General features: G+C 35.4%; 1 protein-coding gene across 1 annotated transcript in view; it reads right to left on the bottom strand.

Moving 5' to 3' along the window:
- PCLO (piccolo presynaptic cytomatrix protein) overlaps positions 1-25562 on the bottom strand; it is a gene marked incomplete at both ends in the record, with an annotated part of 403276 nt that overhangs the window by 187390 nt on the left and 190324 nt on the right. Inside the window, 3 exons of the mRNA XM_081287316.1 lie at positions 3794-5808; positions 6163-11254; positions 21998-22690. Of these exons, the coding sequence (XP_081143442.1) occupies positions 3794-5808; positions 6163-11254; positions 21998-22690 (7800 nt within the window). The remainder of the gene's footprint in view (positions 1-3793; positions 5809-6162; positions 11255-21997; positions 22691-25562) is intronic.

Genomic DNA, 25562 nt, shown 5'->3' with positions numbered 1-25562 from the left:
TTAAAATAAATCCTGAGAAGATGTAGTGTCATGCATTAAGGAAATGGAAGAACAAAGAGGAGAAAGCAGAAGAAAATACTGTAACAGTGAATTACACAGAAAGTGCAGTAGGATAAATATGGTTTTGCTTTTGCTTTTGTCAATACCAATAGAGTTCAGGTGGGAGTTGGGAATTTGTGAATCCTTCAAAATGAAAACTTTGATGGCTAAAGAGGTTAATTTACACATCAGATTAACCAAATAAATTATCAAGAGAACCTATTAACAGTGAACTTAACAGACAAAAATCCTCATCCATAAATAAGAACTTATATTCTGCTGGAGAAAAAGATGTTGGTGGAATGTGATGGACATCATTATCCAAAGTATATGTATGCAGACAAGAATTAGTGTGAATATACTTTGTATACAACCAGAGATATGAAAAATTTATGATCTATATGTGTAATATGAATTGTAATGCATTTTGCTGTTGTATATAAATTAAAGAATTAATAAAAAAAGAAAAAGATGATATTCAATGAAATACACAACGTCTTTAAAAAGTGATCCATGCAAATTAGGGGCAGAAATAGAGACTTATGGTGATAGGTAGACATTTAACAGAATCAAATAAGGAGAGCATCTCTGTGGTGGTGAAATCTGAGCAGAAATCTGTACAGAGGAGTGAGACATGCAAAGATCTGGGAAGAGATCCAGATGTGATCCCTGGATGGGGTGAGGTTGGTGCATCCAAGAACAGCTTGGCTGGAGCAGAGTGAGGAGTTGTGGGTGTCTGGAGAGTGGTTGAGGTGGTGAGACAGGCAGATATCATAACATATGGGGCCCTATTAAGAAATTTATCATATATTCTGAAATTGATGTAACTCTACTGGTGAGTTTAAGCTCTGCAGCCAGTGGAATAACCCAATGTACATTTTAGAAAATCACCCTCATTGCTTTTTAGAGACTTGACTCTAGGGAAGGCAAGAGTATAAAGGGGCCAGGTTATAGAGCACAGTGGAAATAAAAACTGTTTGGGTTCTGGACCAGGCTGTCAGGGTTAATGTACGTAAAACCCAAATTATATTCCTTGCTATCTGGCCCTCCCTCAACATTCCAGTTCCATTTACAGTAAACTCTCTCCTCCTCTTTGCTGTGCATATATCCATCATTCTGGACCTCTGTACATTTAATTGCCTCTATTTAGAATGAATTCAATTTTTCTCATCATGGTACAACAGACAGTACAACCTTCATGCCTAGAACTTCCTCTTGGAGCCTTTCCTGACATTTTGGGAAAAGGAGATGATAACATAGAATCTTGTATAGTATAACATATATCGTCCACACTGTATTATGTTACTTGTTTTATCTTAATGCCCAATAAACGTTAATTCCCCCACCCCCCAATTTTATTAGTTTGTGAAAATTTACAATCTGTAAACTACTGAGCTCTAGACTTCTTAAATTTACATGACTTTGACTACCACTCAGGAAGATCTCAGTACATTTAATATCTAGTAATCCATAGTTAGAATTAAGAAATTTAATTTAAAATAGTTTCAAAGCATGTCTAGTCATTTGTATAAAAATTTAAAATTCACATCTTAAATTCAAAGTATCTAAAATGCTAAAAAAAGATCTTTGATAGTTTATAAATTTGTCTACTTTGTGCACAATAAATCTGACTTCATATATAGTTGGTTCACATTAAATTATGCATTGATTTTGACCATTTGGAAGAATTTCTGAACATTGTGTTTCAAAGCTCAATACACCTAAGATTTTTCACACTCAGTATTATTTTATAAGTTTACTCATTTTTATGACTAAACTATTAATCAGTATTGTTTACACAATCTGTAGTGCAACCTGTATAACCCTATTGTATATTGCCAAATCCAAAATGAATACTGTCAGGAAAAATACTGGTAACTTGAATCTCTTTTTTAACTAAGTGCATTTGAATTCAGAATATATGGAGAGGGACTAGGGTTGTGGCTTAGTGGTAGAGTGTTTGTCTAGCATACGTGAGGGACTAGGTTTGATACTCAGTACCACATAAAGAAATGAATAAACAAAATAAAGGTATTGTGTCCATCTACAACTAAAAAAAGAAATTCTTTTTAAAAAAAGAGTATATGGAGAGATATTAAGTACACCAAATATAAAAGCCTGTTTTTTTTTCTTAATGACAAATGCCTGGAATAGGAATATTACTTTTAAATACTGTAAAAACATATTTTAAAATTTTCTACTTGACTCATTAAAAGAATGTATAGAATACAGCTATAAAAATAAATATCTACACGTTGTAACTGAAATAAAAATTACTAGTCAAACTGGATAAAATCACAATGCACCAATGGTTCTCTGACTCTATAGATATGGTCTCTGAACCTCACTTGATGACATTTTTACTTTTTAGATATATTGTTTAATAAATAAGAATATGATAGCAAAATTCCATTGTAAAATTAGAAAATTTAAAAATTTTAACAGTAATATGACTATCGATCTGTCTTTGTATCTACAAAGAGACTCACAGTGATATATAGTAATGTATTTTTTTAACCCACAGCCAGTGTTTAACACAAATGGACCAGTGAAAATATGGCATTATCACAGAAACACCTACTTAGAAGTGTTAGGATTTAAAGACATAGAGTCCAGAAACTAGTGCACTAGGCAGAGCTCTTAATTTGAATAGAAGACTTGTTTTAAGTTGAACTATGGTACTTATTAGGCACCTCCTGAAATAGCTACATATTAGATTTTCTTAATTATAATATGCCTGCTTTCATAACTGATTATTAATAATTCTCATTCTTATAGAGATTTTCACAAATATGTCTAAAACATCTATATGTTTTCCCTCAAAGCATATATACACATTTTTAAATATTCTCTACTATTCAAACAAACATAAAAATTCCTTTTGCTTCTACAAGTACTAGGACCAAGTCTCACTTGAGGTTAGGCTAACAAAGTTTCCAGATATAAAATAAGCATGGATGAAGTATGATAATTATATTATTCTTTCAATCTGCCAGTCCTAGAAATGCTCTTTTTTGAATAGTAACATCCTAAGATTTTTAATGTAAACATTCTAGCTGAAAGAAGAAAAGATGGACCAGATGATGTCCACAAACCTTCCCATTAATGAATTCCAGTACTTAGAATCTAAACTTATGAACATTCTTTGTCAAATCTGTTTTATAGTCAACGTTTATTCCATCATGTTTAGAAATGAATACCCACTGAAATCAATTTACAATTGATATTTGGGATATTTTGATATTAAAACAAAATATTCAATCTCAATAAATCATAAAATAATACCCTTCTTTCTGGGCAAAATGGCACAGCTTGGGAGGCTGAGGCAGGAGGATCTCAAGTTCAAAGTCAGCTTCAGCAACTTAGTGAGGCCCTAAGCAACTCAGAAAGACCCTGTATCTTAAGTAAAATATTAAAAAGGACTGGAGATGTGGATCAGTGTTTAAGTGTCCCTGGTTCAATCCTTGGTACCAAAAAAGAAACAATCCCCCCCCCACACACACACACACATCATTCCATACAAAAACAAAAACAAAAAACCTTCTCATTTTGCCTCACAGAATGTTTTCTTCCCTTGGTTTTTAAACATATGCTTTTCTGTTTTTTCCTCAAATTTCCAATGCAATAGTCTTCCCTGACATTTAGTATTAGATTTCTAGATTACCACAAGCTTTTATTTACCTTCTAAGGTCTGAAAACACATGATTAATAGCAACTCATCCATTGTCTTCTAACTGAAAAGAATCACGCTTACCGTGAAGCCCTCAGTATACTGAAAAGGAGCCCTGGAACTTTCGTCTGCTGTTGGACTCAGAGGCTTGGGGTCAGACATAGAACGCTGCATCATCTTGGCTGTCTTAGGACTTGCTGGGGGAACTTTAGCCATATCTGGATGCAGTACTTTCTGTGGACTTATATCATCAGGGAGGGGTTTTTCATAAGGTACAAAGGCTGATTCTAAGGCTTTGCCTGATGAAAGTGGTGAGATGGGTGAATAAAGGACTTTTGGAGATTTGGGAGGGGAAGGAGCCAGCTGGAGTGTGGAATCTGCCCGAAGGTGAGATGAATAACCAATCTCTAAAGGTGTTGGGCGTTTCTTGTCTTTGGGTGGAGATGTGGCACTCAGATATTGAGGACTTTGTGTGTCTGAATCTGCTTCTGTTTGACATCCTAAACTGCCCCCTTTGTAAGTCTTTTCAGGTGCTGAAATGTGTTTAATTATTTCTACCTTGGCGTCCACTCGAGCTCGTACGGAAGGTGTTCTTATGGTTCCAACTGGTTCAGTTTGCACAGATATCTCTGCTACTGTCTGGACCGCTATGCTGGAGACTTTAGAAGGGGGTTTGGTCTTGTCAGCCTCTCCTGTGCTGTCACCATATTTCCCCGCACGAGCCTTTCTCCTTGATCGAGCAGGCATGTCCCACTCGTCCTGATCTTCATCATCAGTTTGGACACTGGTATCAACGCTTTTCCTAGTTCTCCTCCTCCTGCTTGCACAGCTCCGATCAGCAGCATCTTCATCGTCCGTTTGTACACCACTGTCCACTATTTTTTTAAAACTTCGGGGATCGTCTGCCATACTTTCCCCCATCTCATCATACTGTCCCCGGACTTTCGCTCCAGAACTTCTCTTTTTGGGTGGTTTTTCCTCTTTTACAACAACATCTGTTAGTGGTATTTCTGAGACAGTGCTCAGGATGCCAGGTGGGGCAATGTACTGTGTGACACCATCAGACTGGACCGTGTACCATCCTTGACTCTGTGGTATCTCAATGGCCACTACAGTGGAAGCTGTGGTGGTTGCATCTTCAGTTGCCCAAAACTGACCACCTTCTGGGGCAGCATACTGACCTTCCAAAATTGCCTGCTCTGTAGTAGTTTGTGGGGAAGCAGTTCCAGAAGGGTCATAATTAAACTGGTAGATCTGGCGAATCTTCTGCTCCTCTAGCTGCTGGTGAAGCTGTTGTTGCAGCTGCTGGATCTGCTCAAGCTGTAATTGCTGCTGGGCTAGTGTCTCCTGCCTCATCATGAACTGGGCCTGCCGCTCTTCTTCTTGCTGATAGAGAAGGTGCTGCTTCATAGACTGCAGCTCCTCCAGCTTTTTTTGAACCATGATCTTTTCTTGTTCTCGGAACCTTTGAATTTCCTGTCGCTCCCACTCTAGTTCCTCAGCAAAACGCTGTTGCTTAATTTTCTCCAGTTCTAGGAGCTCACGCTCTAAGTCAAGTTGCTGCTGCTGTTTGTCTTCTTCAGGGACAATTAAAAGAGTGCTTTCATCTCCCACCATTTCAGAAAATATTTCAGATGCTGTGGTTAAAGTAGGAACAGAGTCTATTGTCTCAGCAGTGAGAGTTTCCATAGTAATAGTTTGCAAGCTGGCATTGATATCAATACCAGTCACTGCAATGTCTGTTTCGGAGGCACCTGTTGTTATGAAATATGATCTAGCCATAGGCTGGCTCTGGTGCAGGGCAGATAATGAAGTCACTGAATCAGTTGTATGAATACCAGGCAAATCCCTCACAGTGGTGCTGAAAATAGAGCCAGGTTGTGTGGTAATGGCAAATGTGGAGGGGATCGGAGTTGCTACTGAAGAATAGACAACACCATTAGATGACCTCAAAACACTGCCCACACCATACTGGGGTCCTGGAGGTGGAGTCATTCTTGCTGTGGAATACTGTGGAGTACTAATTCCAACTCCTGAAATGACTTGTCTTGTTTCTGGATATGGACCTGTAGTCTTGCTTGAATAATCCATTACCTCACCTGAAATACAGGGTAGAGTTATAGTCCAGTTCTCAGAACGAATGATGCTTTTTGGGTATCTCATCTTGATGAATATAATGAATGGGACCACATGCAAATCCATAGGTTAACCTAATTATGTGCGGAATAAAAGCAATGTTGAACATGCAGGCACATGCAGGTAACTCTGGGAAGAACAAATTAAAAACTGAAGAAACAAAAGCGCACATGTATTCAAAAAATATATTGCCAAAACATCCAAAGAAAGAGAAAAAGTAACAAAATTGGAATGGGGACCGCATTTTCATCCTGAAATGAGATGAGGAACACCATAATGATATTTCAAGGAAAGGTCTGTTGCCATATCATACTGACCTGTAGTAATTCTCCCTGAAGTTAGATCTACTGCTGCATCAGTTCCTCCAGAATAATCAAAAGCATTCTTACTTTTATAGAAGAAATGTCCAGCATCTGCTAAGTTAGTGTCAGACATAGAAGGTTTCATTCCACCAATCCCTTTGTAACCATATGGCCCTGAACGATCATATTGATAGTGGTCATCTCTATAACCAAAGCGATCCTCAGGCAGACTAGTTGCAGGCTGCTGTGCTGTACAGCTCCTTCCAAAAGGTAACTTATAAACCATGTCACAGCACACTGCTCTTCTTCCTGCAGTCAAATCCACAGGTTTTTCATCATCTTCTATTATTTTGGTCACTACACCTGAAGTAGATTCGTCCATTGTTACAATAGTTCTATGAGACTTTGTTGTACTGAGATCCACCACTTCCCCATCAGTGATCCCCTGAGATGTAATACTATCAGTCCATCCATTTGTGACACCAACAGGAGGCACAGTGACAGGTTTTGTAATGGCCGATGTTACTGCATGTGCTGAAGTACTTAGAGATAAGTTGATTGGAGCTTCCTCTCTAACTGCAGCAAAGGCCTGGCTAATTGGCATCCTGTATGGGGACTCAGCATGCTTTGTTTTAGTAAGCTGGAGTGGTGCTGTCATTGTATGTTCTGTACTCATTAGGCTTTCTGTGACTGTAGTATAACTTGTAGTAGCTGTGCATGCAGCAATAGTCACTGTCTCAGTGTCCAGGGATACTGGTGTCACAACTGATGAAGTTGCACTGAGGTTTATAATAGAAGGTTGGACAGCACTAATTTGTCTCCCATAAACTTCATTTGCTGTGGTCTGTCTCCTCACATCCATTGCAGAAGCGGAAAGATCCATACATTTTTCAGTTGCTTTAACTTCTACTTTTGGTACTGTACGCAAATCAATGACATCACCAACAAGTTGCAACTTTCCGTTTTCCTTGTACTGATGCTTCTCTGAATGTAGGCTATCTAGAGCAAGAGGCTCTGGAGGAATTGATATAGAAACACTGCTGGGACCAACACTAGGGGCTATACTTCTAGCAACTGAAACCTCAGCCTTGGAGACCTCAGTTGTGTGAAACTGTGTAACTGAAGCTGGAGCTGCTTGAAATGAAGATGGTGTTACAACAGGGGCAGCAGAAAATGTCTCCAAAGCTCCTGAAATGTATAGCATTTGCTGAGAACTTGGAATTTCTGTAGATGTTATAGGAGGAACTACGGAAAACACTGGTTCAATGGAAACCAGATCTTTTGGGGGTGATCCCAGGGGCCAACTGGTAATTGCTTGACTAGCTGAAGAATCTGTTGGAGTTCCAGGTTCAGATGGCAGTGTAATAACCACATAGGTTTCCATGAGGGATTTGGAATATCTTGGTGAAGATTTGTTAGAGTGTGGGGAAAGTGGGGAGGTAGGGGAAGGCAATTTATAATCTGCTGAGGTCACTAAATTTAAGGTCATACTTGAAGTTAAAGATAGACCTGTTGGTTTGGGGTATGTATCTGTTGGTTTTTGTGCAGTTCCTGGTTGCTGAGGAACTGCTGGTTTGGGGGCAATTGGAGGTTTGCTTGGCTCAGGCCTATGTGTAAATACAAGTCCAGATGGAATTGAAGAAGGCTTAGGAGGGACAGGAGGAGGTGCAGTGGTACATATTTTTGTTACAGGTAACTCATCACCCCTCTGAACAACTGGTGGCCCTATAGTAGTAATAGCATCAGCCAGAGGTGTAGCAGGAGTAACTGGAGTCACTGGAGCTGCAACTGTGAGCTTTTTTTTAGGATGAATAGTTGGTTTAGGTGAGGTTGGTGGGGGGAGAGGTGGAGGAGGAGGAGGAGGGGGAGGAGGGGGAGGAGGGGGAGGTGGAGGAGGAGGAGGTGGAGGTGGTTGTGCTGATATGTCCAAAGAAGAACTTCGGAGGAATGGACGAGATTTAGTTGGAAGAGAAGCAGCAGAAGGACTGCCAGATGGTAACTGTGATGGAGGTTTTTCCTGACCAAAGACATCTCTGGGTAAAAAGTAGGTAGACGAGAGCTGCTCCTTCATTGGAAGGGCTGTTGTAGAGGAAGGTAGTTGGTCAAACATAGGTTCAAATAAGCTAATTTTTGTTAGTTCAGCCTCAGACTCTTTTGTTTTATCTTCATAAGCTTCCAAAACTTCCAGAATCATTCCATTCTCAGTTTCCTTCTTGACTTTTTTCACTGGCTCTTTTTCAGATATAGATAAGTCAGTGGAAATAGTGTCAGCAGTTGGCTCCTCGGGTTTAGTTCCTACAGATTCTGTGATAGAAGGTACTTCATCAGATAAGGGAATAACAACGTGATCAGCACTAGCTCTACCTCCTGGTGTGGTGGTTCTATCTAAAGATACACTTATTTCTTCTGGATAGTCTATAATGCTGCCTGGAAAATAGGTCGACAAAGAAATTTCCTCAGAATCCTCAAATTTAGTTATGATGTCCACTGGCTCTGCATAAACTGTGGTTATACTGTCCAAGGTAGCAATAGGTGAGGAGCTATCTGTGGTACAAACTGAAGAAACAGATGATGTGAGAGAAGGTGTATCAGAGGGTGGGACAGATGTTGCACTTTCTGAAGGCTCAGAGTAGGTCAAAATCAGTGATTCATGGGCAATTATTTCTTGAATTTCTCTTGTATAATCAGTTACATATTCATCCTCAATTTCTTCTGTTGAAAAGTGTTGGGTTATTTTAACATCTGGAATAGAGAGTGTTGCACTGCTGGTTGAATCTGTAAGTGATGCTCCTGAGAGAACACTTGATGTCAAAGATGCATCTGGCACCCTGTCAAAGTCCATGGTGGACTCTGTCATGTCATCCCCTAGTGGGGGCTGGGTGGGGCTGGATACAGGTGTTAACTGCATCTGTTGCTGCTTCATGAGTTCTTCATAGGCAGCATCAGCATCTAATAATTTTTTTTCTTCACTGGTAGAAGTGACCATAGCACCCAGATCCACTATCTCATGGCTTTCTGGAATGATGTAAGAGCTTGAAACAATGTCTTCTTGAGGCACAAGAGAATGCAAACTTTCCAGTTCATAAAACTCTTTCTGGAGATCTGTAATTTTCTGCATGGGATCTTCATAAATCTGTTCTGAGAGTCTAATTTTTTGCTCTCTTCCTCTCTGCTGCATGAATCCATTTTCTTCTTCTTGCCTTGTTAGCAGACTGCCATCTACTGACCCATTGTATGTGTCCTCTACTAAAGATTCATAAATGTAATCCTCTATTAGCATCCCACCATACAAAGGCTCTTTTTCAAACACTTCATCTCGGTCATTTGCGGCTGGAAAAGCTTTATATTTGTGGGTTTTATGCATCATTTCTTCATACATCTCCTCAGCACTTTTTAATGCCTTTTGACCACCTTCTTTCTGCATAATAGATTGCTCATCTGTTGGAGAGTATAAAGACACAGCTGTGGGCAATTTATAAACTTTTTGTACTTCTATTATTTTTTCTGGGCTGATTTCAAAACCTTCTGGGTCTGATTCTATGCTAGGTGAGTATTCAGAACATGAAGATCTATGGAGCTCCTCCATTTCTGCTGCTTGGCGTAATTCTTCGGTTGGAGACGCATCTTCTATGGGAGAGAGATTACTGGGTGGCGTCTTTGGTCTTTCCCTCCTCCTCTGAGCTCGAAGTTCATCTTTGTCTTTCTTTGATTTCTTACTAGAACTCTTTCTTTGTTGTTGTTCTAATTCCCGCTGTTTTTCTTGCTCTTTTAATAATTCTTCTTCCTCTCTCAATTCTTCTTCTTCTGAAGAATCTTCTATGGTAGGTAAAAGAGGGCCATGTGATCTGTGCCGGGCTTTGCGTTGCTGTTTGCTTTCTCCTTTTTTGTGACTTGGGCTACTGTCACTGTCCTCATCAAGTGAGGACACGGATGTAGGAGATGTACCAGGAGTGAAGCTGGAAGCATGAAGACTAGAAGACCCTTCTCCCCTGGACCTGTCTTCTGGTGAATCTGTCAAGCTTTCCATTTCCAATTCTGGCTCTTCGTCAAAATACAAAGTTGCTTTTTTCTGCGATGGCTCTGCGGAATATTTATCTGTTATGGTGCTGTTCAGTTCAATTGTTTTAAATCGACGGAGCCCGCCTCCTCCAGCAACTACAAGTTCTTCACTTTCCTGACTTTTAGTTTCTCTGTATTTCAGCTCTGGACTTTCGTCAAATGTCTCATCATCCTCATCGTGCCACGAATGTCGCCTCCCTGCATCATCATCGAAGCTTGCACTACTTTTTCGAGTCAGTCGTCTGTGTTTCCCTGCAGTAGCTTTCCCCTTCCCCTTCATTTCCTCCTTCTTGTGGCTCTCCGTGATACTGCTCAGCTCTTTGAGCTGGTTCCGGATGAACTCGTCATCTTCTGAAGCAGAAGCATCTTCATCAGCGCTCATTTCTATGATTTGCTTTCGAATGAAGTCCTCATCTTCCCCGGACCCTTGACTGTCTTCCTGTTTGTACTCTTCACTGCTAGATGAACCAACACTAGTTCTCCGTTTCCTTTGTGGGACAGGTGAGTTTTCACTTTCACTACTGTCGTCAATTGAATCATAGGGCTGTCTTCTCGTAGCTACATCATCGAAAAACTCAGACTTTTCTTTAGGGTCCTTACTAGAAGGAATGGATTGTTGGCCATCCTTTTTGGAAGTCTCCTTCTTTTCTTCTTGAGTCTCCTTGAGCTCCTCTTCTGGAACAGTAACTTCCAGTGTTTCTGAAGAAATCTGCATTTTCAGCTGGTCCACAGGCTGCTCAGAAGAAACCTCCTGGGGTGGTGCTTTCTTTTCTGACTTTTCATCAAGTGCACTTGCCTGAGCTTCCAGAATAGACAGGACAGTACTTTCTAACTTAGCTAAGTCTGAGGGGCTGGAAGGGCTGCTTTCTTGTGAAAAAGAATCCTTTTTGAGTCCCTTAAGCAAATCCTTTTCATCACTTGGAATAAGACTTGGAATTTCACCAAGTGAACCTGATATTCCATCAGAAGAATATCCCGTGTCACTCAGGCCTTGTGGGCTTTTAGGCTGCTGAGAACTTGAGGTGTCTGATTTGTCCTCTTCCTTTTCCTAACAGAAAGGAAAAGATACAGGAAAACTTAACATGGTTAAATTTAACACATGGCCTCTCCATCACTCCCAAATAGCCATTAAAAACTGAGAAATAATTGTGGAAATTCTTTTCAACTACCTAACTGCAAACCACTATTAAAAAAAGAAGAAGTTAAAATGAGAATAAAAAATGAAAATAATTGATACATATTGATCAAGGTTTAGTTTTATTTTTACTAAGTTTAATTTATATGCCAATTCATAATTATCTTTTATTCTTTCATTAGTACTCTATCCTTTTACATTTCAGGTTCACTTTCCTTCAAATTTACTTTCAGTATATTTACTTTGTGATATAATTCAAATTGTGAAGAAAAATTTTAATGATTACTTTGCTACTGACATAATTAAACTCTGGATTATGAGGTCCAGAAAAGGAGAACAAAGAATAGACTTGAATGCAAGTTATACTTGTGATAAAAAATTTACTTAACAAAATAAGCAAATCACATGATAATACTACATGTGTCTCCTACTACAAAGGAAAGGTATAAAAAATTATATATACTTGGTATTGCTAATATTATTACTCTATATCATTTGTAATGAATGTTTAGAAATTGTAAACTTTAAAAAAATCATGCAATACTTATTGTACTCATCAGTTCAGCTAAAGAGAAATATTTAATTTGTTATTTTATCTCCAGCATCCCATTTCAATGTTTAGATACTGCTTATGTCACTGATTTTGAAATTACTTGGTGTTTTATCCTGAAGAAAGATACCTTCAACCAGTACAATAATTTGTGAGTGGAAATATGGGTTTTCCAGGGACCCAGGACACAGTATACAACTTAGCCTGGACCTGGCTGCTTTCCTGTGCTGTGATAATGCCACACCAACAGCCTTAGTTCAGGAAAATGTTAATAAAATGAATGAAAATGTTAAGCATGCAGACATTTTGCATAAAGCTTTTGCTAATTAAAAATACCCATGAACTGATCTAGATAGTTTCCATGTTTAGAGGGTGTCACAATAGAGGAAGAGCTGCATGAGAACATATTGCATCTCATGCTGGCATAGGAGGCATCTCCATTTCACTATGTCTGCATTGTGAACTATCCAGACACTCTTAGTAGGATTGTGGATGTAGGCTCTTCTTACATGCCCATAGCTCAGAAGAACACACATCAGGATATACTAACAGACATATGAAACACCTTTTCTTTCTCTCCGACCTGCCTCTCTCTTCCACCTCCCTCTATTTCCTTCTCCTTCACCTTCTAGCTATAGAGTTATCAAATATAAATACTGCTGGCTTAATACTCGTTTTACATTCAGTTTCATCAATATATACCTTTATTGTATATTAACAACATATCCTGAGCAACATATCCTGGGTAAAAGGTTTTGCAGAATTTATAAAATGATTCAATTCATAAATGTAGTCTAACATATTCTTAATAACATTAGTGCAGAAAGCAATTTTAACTCTTCCTGGATCATTTCCAATGTCTTTCTAAGCATAAAATGCTTATCTGGAGCAGTGAGACTATTACAGCAGTGCTATTGAGCACCCAACTCACTTTAATTCCTTTATTTTAGGAGCCACACATTGAAGAAGCAAGCAAAAGTGAAGCAACCTTCTAACAAAAGGTTTCTATGTGGTCATAGTTCAGGGACATTCCTATCTCATCACATTTCACAAAATGTCATAGCACAATTTTTTTTACTCCAATATGCTTTCTAGACTGCTTTAGTTAGTGTCATTGATCCTTCACTGATTCAGTAAATAACATTACTCTGAAAGTAGGGTACCTAAGCTCTTGGAGGAAAACATGACAAGAATATGATCTTCCATAATCAAATTTTGATGGTTCATTTATATTCTTAATTTTATATCTACATATATTGCAAAATATAACAAGTCAATATACACATTGTGATGAATGAAAGGAACTATTATTTATGACAATTCATTCAGAATAATAGAAGAGAAATTATAGTTTTATCCCATAGGTTCTGAGACTCTACTGTTATGGTTTGAATGTGATATGTCCCCTAAAAGTTCATGTGTGAGACAATGCAGAAGGTTTAGAGGAGAAGTGATTGGGTTTTGAGAGCCTTAATCCTATCCTGAATTAATCATTAATCCCTTATGGGATTAACTGAGTGGTAACTAAAGGTAAGTAGAGTGTAGCTGGAGGAGGTAGGTAACTGGGTGTGCCTTTGAGGTATATATTTTGTATCTGACAAATGGAGACTTTCTCTCTGCCTCCTGATCATCATATGATCTGATTTCCTCCACCACACTCTCCCTTGGTATTGTTCTGCCTCACCTCAAGCCCCATGGAGCCAGCTGTCTATGGACTGAGACCTCTGAAACTGTGAGCTCCTAATAAACTTCTCCTCCTCTAAAATTGTTTTTGTCAGGTCTTTTAATCACACCAATGAAAAAGCTGACTAAAACATCCACAAACATTTAACAAAAATAAGATTTAGACCAGATATACATAGATAACAAAGGAAATCACAGATATTAGATAAAACTGACATGAATTTCAAAATATCCACTCTACCAGCCCCTTAGGTCACTTTTTATATGTCCATTCTTTCCTTCTTTCTCAGCACTGTGTTCTATCCATTTATCCTCCTGGTCCTGGTCTCTTTCCTCTATATACTCTTCACAAGATCCAATTCATATTTGCCTGAGGTGGTAATTCTATGATTATTTTTATTTACTTAATGATATCTTCCTATTTAACATTATAAGGTGACAAGTCTGTAAAATTTTTGCTCTACAGGTTTCTGGGTCTAAGACAAAATGTCAGAAGTGGTTAATAAGGAAGTCAAATTAGTTGAACAAAAGGTGATAGGCTGAAATATTCAGAATGAAAATAGGTCATTTACTTTTTATACCAGAACATGTCAAAAAATTAATAGTGTCAATTTTCTTCACACTAACTAGCTTTAGGTATGAAATCTCCTAATAGAGTGTCCTTCTACTTCATTAAACTGTTAGCTTGTGAGTCATCAGCAGACACTAGCCAGGTCTGTTGCCTGGATTTAAGGAACCTACACATTCATCTTTACAACTGTAAACAATCATTTTTAAAAAGTTGTTTATACACAGAGATTGGCATACTAAAGCAATTATCCATTGTCCATCCATTTCGTTCTTCCGGTACTACTTACTTGGTTTTGTAAGAGTTCTAGGTTAGAACAAGAGTGCAATCTGCACCCATGCAGTCTATATTGCTTTTAACTCATCTATATTGCTTAACACTACTTCATTAATAACATCGTCTAATGGGGGAAATTAAATCCAATGCAAAATAGTAGATGAAACAGAGAAGAATGCAAAAGATGATGTGTAAGATGGAGCTGTTTTCTCTAATTACCCACCTTCAAACAAGTGTCTGAAGTTCTATAAACTAGAAGAATATGATCAAAGGATTTGAAGGTGGCATAATTCAGCTCATTTTCTCCTAAACTCCATAGGACTAAAAGATTGGGAATTTTCTTCTCAGTTGCTTCAAAAGTATGTGAGGGTGTACTTATTTTAAAGAATATGAAGTTATTTAGTAACATAATAATTAATGACAGGAATTTATTTGAATTGTTTTTGATAAGTTATACATTTAAAATGTAATACATTTATACATATATATGTGTGTATGAATATCACTGATTTAAAACAAATATCCATTTTCCTCATTTTAATATTCAGGAAATTGGCACTTTTATTAAGTGTTTCACATTTTACATGTAATACAATTTAGAATAATCTGTGCCTTATAAATTCATATAATTCATATGTTCCTTTTGCATAAAATTTTTGCCATCTTCGATTCAGGCAGTGAGAATAGGTATAATTTAAACATACTTTTAAAAATAGCAACATCATTTTTCATTTTCCCTGAGAAAAACATTTTCTATGTATTTTTAAAACATTTTCTATGTATTTTTTATGTATTTAGCATTATATTCTATTACAATCACTTTTATTTTTACTATACATTGCATTTTCCCATATACAGAATTATGACTACTTAAGTCTTTCTATTCTGTGAATATAAAACAATTACTTGAAAATTCTAAAGGCTAGGGTTCATTTTTTTAAGTTTAATAACTAAAAACAGAAAGTAAAGATTTTCCCTCCAACATGCCACCACCATTTATTGAATGAGAGACCACTGAGAGGAAAGTAGTGATAAATTAAGCCTCATTTGAAACTCTTCTGATAGTAGCATATCTTCAAGCATTTACTAGTACTGAAGAATGTGCCAAAACACATTCAGTATCAAATCTGGCTGTGGCCTGTCCATAACTGTTGAAGCTTTTAGCTTTCCCCATTGAAGGCATATAGAATATTGTTGGGAATAGGAACTGAATTCTAGGTTATTTACAAATGTATGCAAAGAAAAGGCCACAATAAGTGTTTGGTTAATTTTCCCAAAGTCATTTAGTTTTATTGGGCAACATTAAATAAGCAACAAATGATCTTTAATTATTATACAAAGTTTATGTAAACATGTATTCCTGATCTGAGTGCTTGAAACACTCCAAACTATATTATATCTAGAAAACTTACAGGGTCTGAGCAAAGGATAGAATAATTCCACTCAAGCACTGTGATACAGGAGTTTTTGTCACTACAGAAAATGTGATTAATTTTCACCCCCATGAAATATGACTATACAATAGCTGTATTTAACTTGAATAATAACTTTCAGTTATTTTAAACAGAAAGTACATGCTAAAGCCTGTTCACAATTCACTTTTGATCAAGAGGGCTATCTTGTTCCAGTGTAACATATCAAATATAGACTTCAATAGTATTCTGTTTAAGTATATAGGTCAAAAGACAGATTTTTTTGTAGCAACATTACTTTTTAAAAAAGGTAAAAAGGTATACTTTTCAAATTCATTATTATATTTCAGGGTTAATTTATATTTTACCTGACAAACACATTTAAAAGCTTGAATGAAGAAACAAAATGATGTAACAACACAATGAAACAACATACAATAATAACGTGAATGACATTAGTAACAAATCAATCAATAAATACAAAAAATAAAAACTACACAAAGTAAGACTGCAGTGGGAATTGCTAAAAGAGACATAATTTAATAATGAAATGGCAGGATGCTAAAATTGTCACAGAAGAAAGACATTTTGTGCAGTGGCTGTGAGCACAACCTTTATAATCACATGTAGACTATAATCCAAGACTGCTGCCTTCCAGCTGTGTGATTTGGGGCATAGAAATCCAGTTTTCTCATCTTTAATACAACTATCATAATATGTGCCTTATCAACAGTTGTGTAGATTAACTGAAAGAGAAAGGACTTAACACAAAGCCCAGAATATAGTAAGAGGTAAATTAAAGGTACTGTTTTGATTTTAGACAAAAACTAATTAAGAAACTAATCAATATAGGGAGTTCAGCAGCAGGAGGAGGGACTGAAACTGGGAAAAGAAGAAAAGATTCATGAAATAGTTGCCACCAAAGTGGCCTAGAGGCCCAGGTGGGATTTTCTGATAGGGTTGAAATGAAGGTGTTACATGGTACATAGAAAGAAACCAACTGCAGGCTCAGATGGGAGAAAGCAGTCTATGTTCAGGAATTGCAGAGGCGCATTTGTTTGGTGTTTGATTTCTCACTTATGCAGAATGCTGAGGGTTGCTTGAAAGCTATATTGGAGCCAGAATCCAGAGCATTGAGAAAATCAAGCCACTTAAACAGGAATCTCACCACAGGGTGCAGACATCCTTCCAGCTATGTAAAATCACCCAGTGGGAAATGAGAAGAAATCATTAGGATCCTTACTCTATGTTTTAAAGACAAAGTAGAAAGTAAATTAAGTTTTATTAATATTTTAAATAGATTGATACCAGTATTCTTTCACTTCTTGTCAGTTGGTCACATGATCTATGGAAATCCTGGCAGAAAACTGGAAGTTCTGCTATGAGGAGAAGTTACAGTAAGGCAATCACTTCCTTTGTTCAAACTTTATATTAACTGCTTCCTTTAATATAATATTATATTACAATTTATGGTTTAAACAGAGTTGTGGCTTATAATACCTGTTTCAACTAAACTATCATGAGTAAGTGGTAGGCAAAACAGCCCTGCAAAAGAATCACTATTGAATAAACTAATAATGTAAGAAACACATGTTACTGAGGAAGCTAACACTTTTCATATTATTATAAGCTTTCAATTGGCTTGTAAAACAACATGGTAAAAACAGTGATAAATTAGATCTGATATGAAGTTAGCTAAATAGTTTTCAGGAGTACTATTTGAAATCTATATCTACTTCAATTGTTGTAAATAACAAACCTTACCCTAAACATATCACATGCTTTGGAGTTATAGTCAGTTTACTGAGAAACCATCATGTAACTTTATAATTTCAGCAAGTAAGTATTTCAATAATTTACAAAATTTGACAAAACTGAATTTAAAACATAATATTGGGGTTAACATATTATTGGGGTTCATTTTGACATTATTAGGCAAACATGGAATTTAATTTGCTCCAATTTATTCCCCAGTATTTCCCCTTTCCTTTATGTCCTTTTTCCCCATTTCACTTTCCTCTATTATACTGGGATTTTATTTATAGTTTTTTTTTCCTTTTTTTAATTAGTGAAAAACAGTATAGAGATTCTCCAAAAAAACTAGGAATGGAGCCACCATATGACCCAGCTATCCTACTCCTTTATATATATCCAGACCTAAAATCAGCATACTATAGTGATACAGCCACATCAAAATTTCTAGCACCACAATTCACAACAATTAAGTTACAGAGCCAGCCCAAATGCTTGTGAATGGATGAATGGATAAAGAAAGTTTTATATATGTATACATATAAATATATGTGTGTGTATATATAAACTCCATTGTGTGAGTTTATATATACATACAATGGAGTTTCACTCAGCAATAAAAAATGAAGAAATATTGGCATTTGCTGGTTAATGGTATGGAACTGCAGAACATCACCCTACAGAAAATAATTCAGAAGCAGAAATTCAAGTGTTCAATATTTTCTCTCATATGCAAAAGCTAGACCAAATTATTTTCTAGGGGAAAAAAGGGGGTTAGGGAATCCCATGAAATTAGAAATCAGTGGAGTAGAGCCAAGGGACTGAAGGGGCGGGAAGAGGGATGGGAAAAGGGAGAAACAGTAGAATGAAACTGATCAAACTATTCTTTGTACATACATGAATATATCACAGTGAATTTCACATTTATGTATATATATATTAAACATTTTAATATCAAAACTTTGCAAATTAAATATTGAAGAGTGGCTTCACTTATTTGAATTATTCTTTTTTTAAACAATAAGAGTTGCAAAGGTTACGTAAATAGCAGCATATGTGAAATTCATTTACTGTATCTGTTATAAATAAGCTAGGATTGTATAGTACCTCGGAATGTTACTAAAGTAATACATTTTATACCAATGAGATCTTTCTTTGTGTTTTGAAGGTATTTTAAAACTTTGTGCTGAGATGGAAAATAACTATGAAAATATTTTACTCACAGAACTTCACTAAATTACTAATTTAATTACTAATTTAATTAAATTACTTATTTAAATTCATTAAATTAATTTAAAAGTAGCAGAATATAAAGATTTAATTAATTCAAATAAAAAGAGAAGAATTCCATAGTTGTCCAACTTTTTGGTGATGACAAATTGTTATTGGCAATGTGCTACTTATTAGCTATGTAGGAAGAAAATAAATATTGGTTACCAGAAAATGCTGCCTGTTACATATTTAGGTATATTATGCAAATATTATCTATCTCTATGAGAAAACTGTGATGTAGAAACAGCTCTTTGAAGATAAATATTTTGAAATCATCATGTTATTATGCTACATAAAATGACATTCCACTTTTAAAAGCTGTCATATCTACTTATTCAATAAATTTTAAAACATAATATTTTAATCAGCTTAAAAATCTCCAAAATGAAGAACTCTAGAGTAGTTTTGAAAGCCATTTGTTAAAAATAAAATTTTTTAAAAACACACTTTCTGTTAGTTAACAATGATGAGAATCAGTGAAGAATAACATTTATATGTGGATTTTTCACAATTGTTTCCGGAACTGCTGTCCAAAGCTATACATGGGAATCAGGTAGAAAGATTTGGTGTTTAAAAAATTGGGGTTACTTCTTCCATTTATGGAATATTTTTGTGAAAATTATCCATTTTCTGCTATGTACAGTCAAAATAGTTTATACTACAATTTAACTGTGAAGTTGGATTTCAAATAATTCTAACATAAAACTTTAGACCAGGATTTTAAAAAAATATTAATACGTATTCAAAGTTTTTAAAATATATATTATTTTTAATAACATTTTAATGTGAAAACATACATATATTTAAATAAATATGATAATGATGATTTTATTTTATTTCACTGACTTATTTTCTATTCATTGTGAATGCTTTACAACATAGTAGTAAAATAGTGCAGATATTCAATTTATGAATAAATTAATACAGGTTGAATATCTATTACACAAAATGCTGGAGTCAAGTAGTATTTTGGACTTCAGATTTTTTGGATTTTGGAATATCTGCATATACACAATGAAATACCTTGGGTGTAGTACCTAAGACTAAACATAAAATACACTTATGTTTCATATACACTTAAGTGCATTGCCCGAAGGTGATTTTGCACAATATATTTAATGTCTTTGCATTTTGATTAAGACCCACACATGAGATCAGATGTGAAATTTTCTATTTGTAGCATCACTGAGTCTGAACTCACATATTTTGGAACATTTTAGATTTTGGAATTTTGGATTATAGCTACTCAACTTGTACATGCATATTGAGGTTGCATTGATAATAATAAAGAGAAAATGCTAAATGTGTAGAATGGAAGCAAAATTAGTGTACTTCAAAATATCTCAAGTATTTCTTAAGTTATGCTTAAAATTCAACATAGAATCATTGGGAATAGTTGAGTGATGTACTTAAATTGTTAACCCTGAAAACAACTTATTTGAAAACTACATACTAGAGAAGTGAGAAAGAGGAGTCATGGTGATCAGTAATCAGATTACCCAAGTCATTGACAAAGGCCAACAAAAGCAGTAAGTAGGATAGTGTCCTTAGGATTAGGAGGGGAGTGTAATACCTTCCATGTAGAGAACAAAGGGAAGGTAAGAAGAACTCAGATCACTCAACAGATTAGCACTGGAAAGCAGGTGGTAAGTGAGTAATGGTGCCATTATTAGAATGCTGGAAGGAGAAAATGTTTCTATAGAAAAGTAAGTAAGACTCTGACATAATGAATTTGAGTTTATAGTGAGGTTTTGAAGGGAACTATCTACATGTTACTTGAAAATGAAGTTCTAACACTCAGAGGCAGAAGGAGAATGAGTAATACTGACATGTCTATTGTGAAGAAAGGGAGTAAATGTGAGAAGTGTTCATGTGGCTCTCCTGGGAGAAAGAAGACAGAACCCAAAGAAAAACGTCATTGTTTTGGGATGGGCAAAAGAAAAATCATAGAGATAGTCAATTTATCATTTTAGAATTCACCAGACTTCTTAGAGAGAAAAGTGAAAAAAAAAAAAAAAAGAGCTCATGAAAACTATGGAGAGTTTACAAAAGTGGGAATCAATATAAAACATTAAATTCTGCAAAATAGTTTGCTAATAAAAGCATTGGGAAGTGATGGCTAGAGCTAGTCATTATAATGGAGAATCTACTAAATCTGCTTTTATTTTTGGCTCTGATAACACTTATTTATATAACACAAGAAAACCAGGATTCATTTAGTTAATGTGCAGTGCATCATATATTAGAGAAGGGTTAGGGTTAGCAGTCATGTATTCAAACTATAGACTAAAAAAAAATTAAATCAGGGTTGTAATAGACTATAATTTCTACTTGGGGCTTTAGTACTGATAAAATAATTTATATATCACTGCTGTTAACTGTGAATTAAATTATTCCATTAGATGGTGTAAGATCTTTTGTAGCTCTACAAACATTAGAGCTACTTTAAAAATGATACAATTGTTTGTGCAAATACTACTTAAAGTGAGGTACTCTTAAAAGTTTCTGCTGAAGAATATATATTATTCCAGATTGTACTTGGATTATAAATAAATCCTCAATATTAGATACACTGAACAATACATAATGTTAAAATTGTGGTTAAATACTAAAATAAACTACTTTATGAATAATTGTTTTTATTCTGGATTTTAGCCACAACTCTTTTGTACTTTTGGCAATCATTTTATGGATGACCATACCTTATAAGGCTTTCAAAGTGGGAAGAAACTTGTAGCCTTTTGAAAACAAAGTGACTAAATGAATAGAAACATATAAAAACACATAATTTTACATTAAAAGGAAATATTGACATGTCTATTGTGAAGAAAGGGAGTAACTTAAAACTATAGGAAATTTATCACTCTATATAATTTAGATAAGTTATTTGATAGACATGAGATAGAAAAACAAATCATAATTATATTTTATGTAAATTTGATTAAACTATCTAAAGTTAAAGTAAATTTCAGCAAAAAATTATTACACTTCTCTGAAAATATAATGCACTGCGTAAAGGCCTTCAGGTCTGTAATTATCATTGAATAATTTGTGTATTTAGTAAAAATTAGTGCATTTTGTAAATAATTGGTATATGTATATAAACACAGGAGACTAAGCAAAGTTAGAAAAATATAACTTACTGTTTTTTCTTTCCCAGGTTCCACCTGATCAGATTTTGTGATGCCTGCTGCTTGTGGCTGTTCTTTCATTTTTGCAGTTATTTTAACTTCTTCCTTGGGCAAACTCTGTGTACCAGGTGGCAAATCTTCCATTTGGGCCTGTGGTTGCTTTTCTTCTTGGACTGCCTCTGGAGACACTCTGCTTTCATGTGTTTCTTCAGCAGTCTGTCCTTCAGCTTTGAGTACCTCATGTTTGTCTTTCTCTTCTACAACCAATGATTTTGCTTCTGGGGGTAACTTATTGTCTTCAGAGGTTGGCTGCTTTTCCTCGGAGATTAATACTTTTTCTTCTGAGAGGGGTTTTTCTTCTTTGGAAGGTAGCTTTTTTTCTTGAAGGGTTGAGACAACATCTTTCTTTAGTTTACTCTCTTCTTGTTTTTGATCTGTGGTTCCCTTAGGCGGAATTTTATCAATTGAAGGTATTTCTTTTGCTTTTTCTGGAATAAGTTTTTCAGCTTCAGCTTTTACTTCTGGTTCCTTCTTTTTTACTTTTACTTGGGCAGGCACTGCTGTTTTCTGAGATGGTGGTTCTGCAGGGACAGGTACTGGAGAGGCTTTGGATCCTGCTGGTATAGTTGGTGTTTTGCCCATGTCTCCTAGCTGTCCTGATATTGCTCTCTGGGTTTGGCAATTTAAACAAAGCCATTCTTGAATCTGCAAATAAAATAGAAATGAACAGATTGACTATAATGTATCTGCTTCAGTGTAATTATGCAGATGAAAATTTGGCAATGTCTGGTTGCTTTTTTTTTTTTGGTATAAGAAGAAGGTGGGTCATTGTTTTCTAAACCAATGAAACAGTGACTTTTTAAAAAGAGTACAAACAGACTACTAGAGTTGTAAAAATAGGCAAAAATATCTAGATACTAACAATTCACTATGCTCACCATAAATGAGAAAGCAAATCAAAATATAAAACAAAAAGAGAGGAAAAAAATGAAATAGAGATGTCCCAGGGCAATCTCCATGTTTGAGGGGTAGAGATGGGGAGGAATCTGTATGTTAAAAAAATTATTTTTTTTAAGTTTGGTGTCTTCAAAATTATAATTTTATCATGAATTTATTCAAATAATATTACATTTTATAGTAATTTCCTTTTAACAATCAATTAATCAAAAGTCATTATTGGATATAGCCTATCATCTCCTAACTCTTGGCATGGGCCAAATACATTTCTACCTACCAGAATAGAACTTTACACGTACAGGTCGAATTTAAGAACCAATTGTGCATAAATATCAACCTGATTTTGAATTAACAAAATAACATTATTTTTAACACAAATCACATTTCCTCATGCAATTGAGCAAATAGAATTCAACAGCTCAAACTGTTTGTCATCTTTTCCTCAGAATATTCTAATCTGCTGTCTGAAACATTTCCATCTCTTTGCTCTTCAGCCTGTAAACCAAAGCCACCTGCACCAAATCAACTGAGGTGGTATTCAGACATACAGTTTCCTAGCAACGACTCCAAAACTATTTAAGCAGAATCCTGAGAGTGAAAGAAAAGTGTGTCTACTTTCTTGACAAACTGTCAAGTTAAAGTTTTTGCAAATAAAAACTGAAAACCATTCATAAATAAGAATTCTTGACAAATGATCACACAAGAAACAGATGATGTTAGACTGATAAAATTACAGAAATTCATGTTGTACTTTTTCCTACATGATACCATTTCTAATATAAGAAATAAAGGCTATACATGTATCTACTTTCTAATTATTACCATTTGATGTGTACCAATTTTATAAGACACAGGGGGTAATGGACCTACAAATATTATTGCATTCATATGTTACATTGTCTCTTGAGAAGGTCAATTTCAAATTGCTTTTCAGATTGGCATACTCTTTCTAGGAGCTTAGCTTTATTTAAAGACAAAAACCACTTACTGTTGTAGAATATTACTAAAGATCTGTTTCATTACTTATTTCAGCTTCCAGTATCTTCAGACAATGTTACTTAATATCTGTGACTGTTTTGAAATCTCTAAACCACCATATTTCTTATTTGCTGATTAAAAATTGTAAAGACTAATGTCAATTCTTTAACCTCAGTAAAAGTTTATATAAAACATTAGGATGTGTTATGTATTTATTTACTTTTTTTTAGTTATAGGTGTACACAATACCTTTATTATATTTATTTTTATGTGGTGCTAAGGATCAAACCCAGTGCCTCACACATGCTAGGCAAGCGCTCTAACACTGAGTCACAACACCAGCCCTCATTGGCTTTTCATGTGTATGATCAACCCATATCAATTCGCTCCTTAATTTCATATTTAAGTAGATCTTTATATAATGATTTTGTACACAAGTCATTGGAAAGAAACTTATTTGATCCTTTATGTCAAATACTAAAAGTTCCAGTCCTGTGTTGAACTGTCCCTGAAGCAAGCATCTCCACAATACCTACAGAAAACCAGTCATCACCTGTGCTGCAGCTTTGAAAACCATTACTGAGGGCTGGGGATGTGGCTCAAGCGGTAGCGCGCTCGCCTGGCATGCGTGCGGCCCAGGTTCGATCCTCAGCACCACATACCAACAAGGATGTTGTGTCCGCCAAGAACTAAAAAATAAATATTAAAAATTCTCTCTCTCTCTCTCTCTCCTCTCTCACTCTCTCACTCTCTCTTTAAAAAAAAAAAAAAAAAAAAAGAAAACCATTACTGAATTAAGCCAAGCCTTAAGATATTTTCATTCAGAGTATGGCTTTCTTAAAGACAATACAGATACAAATAGCTACAGCACAGTTCTATTTTGTCACACGAATTCTGAAAAACATATGCAGGTGTCCTGAGCATTCCCATCAGGCCATGTCCTAATGTAAGTCAGTCAGAAACTTTTAATATACCAGAAATACAGCTTTCGTCTATTAGAAAACTGAAAGTACACTCATTTTCAAGTGATTTGAAATCGAAGTAAAAGGATAAAAGGTATAATATACTTACTCTATTTTGTCATTATAAAGTGCTTCACTTTCCTAATGTAATGTAATGCTTGGTAAACTATAAAGCGGTGATAATCACCATGTAACTAAGGCCTGTCATATGAACAGAAAGCAATGGTATAAATTCAAGACAAAAGTGGTGTCACTCAGAGATCTTCACTGGCTATTCTGATTTAATGTTTTGCTAAAATTCCTATCCATATGAATTTAGTTAAAGCATATTGTTTTAATCATTGGTATTTTATAATTACTTTTAACATTAAATTGCCATATTCTTAGTACCTTGAGTATCTGAGTGGTTTACATTGCTAATAAGAAGGCCAATCCTAATTATTTTCACTATATTTTGACTGGTTGTAATCAGAATTAATTTGGAAATTGATGTTTCTATCATGTCACATAAGGAAAACATAATTCATTCCTGTATCTATCTATTCTGTACATATTTATTCTCTTTATATCTACTGAATACATACATCATTTGGGAAGTGTATTTGCAAGGCTTATTGTATCAGTAAACTTACATTCAAGGAGAAGAAATAAAGCATGAGTAAAAAAATTACAATATGCAA

Source organism: Spermophilus citellus (assembly GCF_964194105.1).
Source record: "Spermophilus citellus genome assembly, chromosome: 3".
NCBI lineage: Eukaryota > Metazoa > Chordata > Mammalia > Rodentia > Sciuridae > Spermophilus > Spermophilus citellus.
Note: the sequence above shows the minus strand (reverse complement) of the source record. Positions and strands in the feature narration are given on the sequence as shown.